This window comes from Camellia sinensis, chromosome 2, assembly GCF_055761805.1.
Source record: "Camellia sinensis isolate YWXY chromosome 2, ASM5576180v1, whole genome shotgun sequence".
NCBI classification, from domain to species: Eukaryota; Viridiplantae; Streptophyta; class Magnoliopsida; order Ericales; family Theaceae; genus Camellia; species Camellia sinensis.
In genome coordinates, this window is record NC_138962.1 from 178,283,502 (window position 1) to 178,287,966 (window position 4,465).

Genomic DNA, 4,465 nt, shown 5'->3' on the forward strand with positions numbered 1-4,465 from the left:
TACCTGATTGGACCATGGAGCAAGAACCTGAAAGTGGAGTCAAGTTTGTGGTTTGATTATCAACCTGATTTAGCAACTTTTTCAGCCTTTCAACCTCACTTTTGCCGAACCCCATAGCTTCCTTTATAGTCATCTACAACCACAGTTTGATGAGCTTGACCTCATTTTTCTGCCTGACTTCCTCCTTTGCTGTCAATTCCCTTCAAGCCTTGTGGTTTTCCATGCAGTTTCCAGCACATCTCCCTGGTGTGGAATGGTTTGTGACAGTAATCACACCACATCTTCTCTCTATCCAAATTTTTCTTTCCTTCATTCCTTCCCCAAGCAACTTTTGATGCAGCCAAGGCCGAATTCTCACTGGTAAGCTTATCCAGCATCACCACCTGCCTACTTGCTTCTCCTCGAACAATTGAGAAAACCTCATTCGGGGATGACATATTCTCCCTGTTCAAAAATTTTGCCTCAAATCTGATCAAATTCACCATTTAACCCTGCAAGGAAATCAAATATTCTTTCTTCTTTAAGTGCTTAATGCAGCTTCGCAGTGTCCATGATGCACACCACCATCTCAATCCTTTGATAATGGTCTAGTTCCAACCAAAGGCTCTTGATGGTATTGTAGTATTCAGTGACACTGAAAGATCCTTGTTTTGTGTTGTGAATCTTCGTTTTCAGTTCATAGATATGAGCTTTCATACCTACATTAGAGTAAGTTTGTGCGGTAGCTTCCCAAATGTCCTTGGCTGTTTTAAGGAACATGTAAGTCTTCCCAATTTCTGGTTGAATAGAGTGGAGTAGCCATGACATAATCATGGAATTCTCCACATCCCAAGTCTTGAAATTGGGATCGGTTGGCTTTGGTGGAGGATCTGTGAGATATTCTAACTTCCCTCTGCCTTTGATTGTCAACATTGCTGATTGTGACCATTCAAGGTAATTAGTCCCATTCAGTTTAGTTGAAGCAATCTGGAGGCTCAAACTTTCAGATGTTGAAAGGGCTTTTGGGTCTAAAGAAGATGCATCTGTGACCTCAAACATGATTCAATGAAGGAATCAATGGGCAGCAAGACAAAAAATTGATCTGAAGAGGACACAGAAACAGGTTGTAGAAGGGACCAACTATTCACTTGAATCTGAGATGGCAAAAAGCAGCCACAATCAGAGGAATATAACAGAAATTTTGAATGGCAATGAAGGCCACAGTGAATTAACTATAAAGGCTGAATAATCCTAGCAATGAAGGCTAGGTTAAGAGGCTGCTAGGGTTAGGGTTTCTAAACCTGCTCTAATACCATGAAGCTTTGGTAGAGAATAATTCTTCTCGTATGTCTCAAACATAATCTGTACAAGGCTATAAATAAAGTACAATAAGTTGACTTCTAAGAATCTAAATAAGGAAACAACCTAATTCTAGCCAACATAAATGAGTACAGCTATACAACCTTTAATAAGGAAAGAATAACAAGCTATTATACAAGCTTTATACACTCTAAGAAGATCCATATTCCAATATACACTATACCCTCCATCCCCCCTCCCCCCCCCCCCCCCCCGCGGGTCCCTATTACCAACGATGACTTGGTTCATATTGACCCATTTCCTTTTGATGTTTCTCCAAATGAGTTTGTTTCTAATCTTGAGGTCTCTCCCTTGCCTCTTACTAGCACTCCTGATATTTCGCCAACTACTCCCCCCTTGCTTTTCCAGCTCCCTCTCCAGTTCCAACTTCCCCTGCTCCTCTTCTTGTTTATCAGCGCCACAAAGTACTTCTGAGCTCATCTGCTTCTAGCTCTACTGTCCCTCCAGCTGTTTCTTTGGATCTCGCACCTCCTGCACATCGCTTTCCAAAGCGAGCCGTCATCCTTCAAATCGGCTTGGATTCGGTAATACATGTTTTTCCCTTTCCTATCAATCTTTTCTTTCTTGTCTTTTTACTTATTTTGAGCCCACGCCTTACAAGGAAGCCTATCATGATCCAAATTAGAATGTTGCCATAAATGACGAGTTAACTACTTTGGCTAATACTCAGACTTGGGATTTGATTCCATTACATGTTGGCAAGAATGTTGTGGGATGTAAATGGGTCTATAAGGTCAAGACGCTTTCTGATGGTTCTTTGGAACGGTACAAAGCTCGTTTGGTTGCCCAAGGCTTTTCTCAAGAGTATGGGATTGATTACGATGAGACTTTCGCCCCCGTCGCCAAAATGACTACTGTTCGCACTCTTATCTCTGTTGTTGTTGCCCATCAATGGCCTTTGTTTTAGCTCGATGTCAAAAATGCTTTTCTGAATGGGCATCTTGCTAAAGAAGTGTATATGCGGCCTCCACTAGGTCTCTCTCACCCTCCTAGTGTTGTTTGTCGTCTTCGTCGTGCTCTATCTGGTCTCAAGCAATCTCCTCGTGCTTGGTATAAGCGATGTCACTCTGTTACACTTCAGCTTGGCTTTCGCCCTAGTCATCATGGTTGTGCTCTCTTTGTTTGACACACTTCTATTGGACTTGTTCTCTTTCTCTTATATGTGGATGATATGATCATCATTGGCTCTGATTCTAGTACTATTAAGGAAGTTAAGCGTCAGTTGTTTCAGGAGTTCGAGATGAAGGATTTGGGGTCTCTTCGGTATTTTCTTGGTGTTGAGATTGCTACTTCTCGCATTGGGTATCTTCTCTCTCAAACTAAATATGCCCGTGATATTCTTTCTCGTGCCAATCTCATTGATGACAAAATTGTCGACACTCCTATTGAGTTGCATGCTAAGTTTTCTACTTCTGATGGCATTTCTCTTGAGGATCCCACTTTGTATCGAGAGTTGGTTGGGTGCCTTGTTTATCTCACCGTTACACGTCCAGACATCTCTTATGTTGTGCACATTCTCAGTCAGTTTGTTTCTATTCCTCGTTTCACACACTAGGTTGCCTTACTCCATATTCTGTGCTACCTTCGTGGCACTCTGTTGCAATATATGCTGTTATCTACCTCCTCGGATTTGATTATTCGTGCCTATGCTGATGCTAATTGAGTAGGTGACATCTCTGATCGCAAATCCACTTCTGATCTTTGTGTTTTTCTCGGAGATTCTCTCATATCTTGGAAGAGTAAAAAACAGTCTGTTGTTGCTCGTTCCACCGCTGAGGCTGAGTATCGTGCCATGGCTCATGCTACTTCCAAGATAGTTTGGCTTCGGTGGCTTCTTTCCGATATGGGTGTCTCTCTTTCTGATCCGACTTCGTTGTATTGTGACAATCAGAGCGCTATCCAGATTGCCCATAATTCCATCTTCCATGAACGAACAAAGCATATTGAAATAGATTGTCATTTTGTCGGACAGTATCTTCAGGCCGACACTATTACTCTTCCTTTTGTTCCCTCCTTTCTTCAGTAGGCCGATTTCTTTACGAAGACTCACACTGTTGATCGTTTTCGTTTTCATTTTCTTCTTGGCAAACTTTCGATACTTTCTGCATTCACATCCTCAATTTGAGGGGGGGTGTGAATTAGTATTTTATATTATTCACTACAGGTAGTTTAGGTTATTAGGATTTTATTATGTTTAGATTATATATTTGTACTCAGCCCTTTCGGTTGATTAATTCGATAATCAATACACAATATTCTTCTTCTATGTTATCAACATCTCCACCGGTGTTTCTCCCTCTAGATACAGGCAACAATTTATCTGTTAAGGCCACCTTTGAGGGTTATCAAGTACACAACGCATGGAAAGAGGTAACAAGGAAGAAGCAAAACAACTTAGCCTTTTGTATGATAAGGTGTTTTCAGGAGTCTCTTCTAAAAACTTCAAGGCTTCTCTTTCTAACCGACTTAAAAAGAACTCCTAAGGCTTGCAAATTGGAGACATTTTTTAACAATGCCATCATGAATTGGTAAGAGATGCAATGATAGAAGTGAAGGCAGGCCGCATTACAAATGAGAAATATCAGTGGATTTCACCAGGTTACCAAGAAAACAGTTTTCTATGTTGTAATTCATGATTCATCCTAAATCATCATTTTGCCAGTTTCACCATGAATCTAGGCCTACTGCCAAACCATGTTGTTGAGCTATTGCTTCTCTTAGTCATATCCTTGGATTCCAAAAGCACGTGATCTATAATTTTCCACATTCAAGACTGTTAATGTTCAAAAGATTTTTCATGTCCGACAATGGTCACCATCCTTGTCCAAGCCTGCATTGTCTTGTGTTTTCCAAAGCATAGATCAAATTATACCATCTCACCATAATATCCAAAACAAAATTTCAGTCATATTCAGAGTTCAGGCTCCAGAATAACAAGGGCTCTACTTCTATGATACATCTAGGAAGTGCAGAAAATGGCATACAACTCGAAAAAAAAAAAAATGTATAATGGTAATCCCTACTAATAAACTTTAAAAGGGCCATCCAAACATGAAGACTCTCTCTCTCTCTCTCTCTCTCTCTCTCTCTCTCTCTCTCATGCTAA

At 40.7% G+C, this 4,465-nt stretch overlaps 1 protein-coding gene across 1 annotated transcript; it reads right to left on the reverse strand.

The window, feature by feature from the left end:
* Window positions 1-528: 528 nt before the first annotated feature.
* LOC145819263 (uncharacterized) lies at window positions 529-1,038 on the reverse strand. Its single transcript, XM_082913234.1, has one exon. It carries the CDS (start codon window positions 1,036-1,038, stop codon window positions 529-531), a length of 510 nt encoding a protein of 169 aa, XP_082769360.1.
* Between the last annotated feature and the right edge of the window lie 3,427 nt (window positions 1,039-4,465).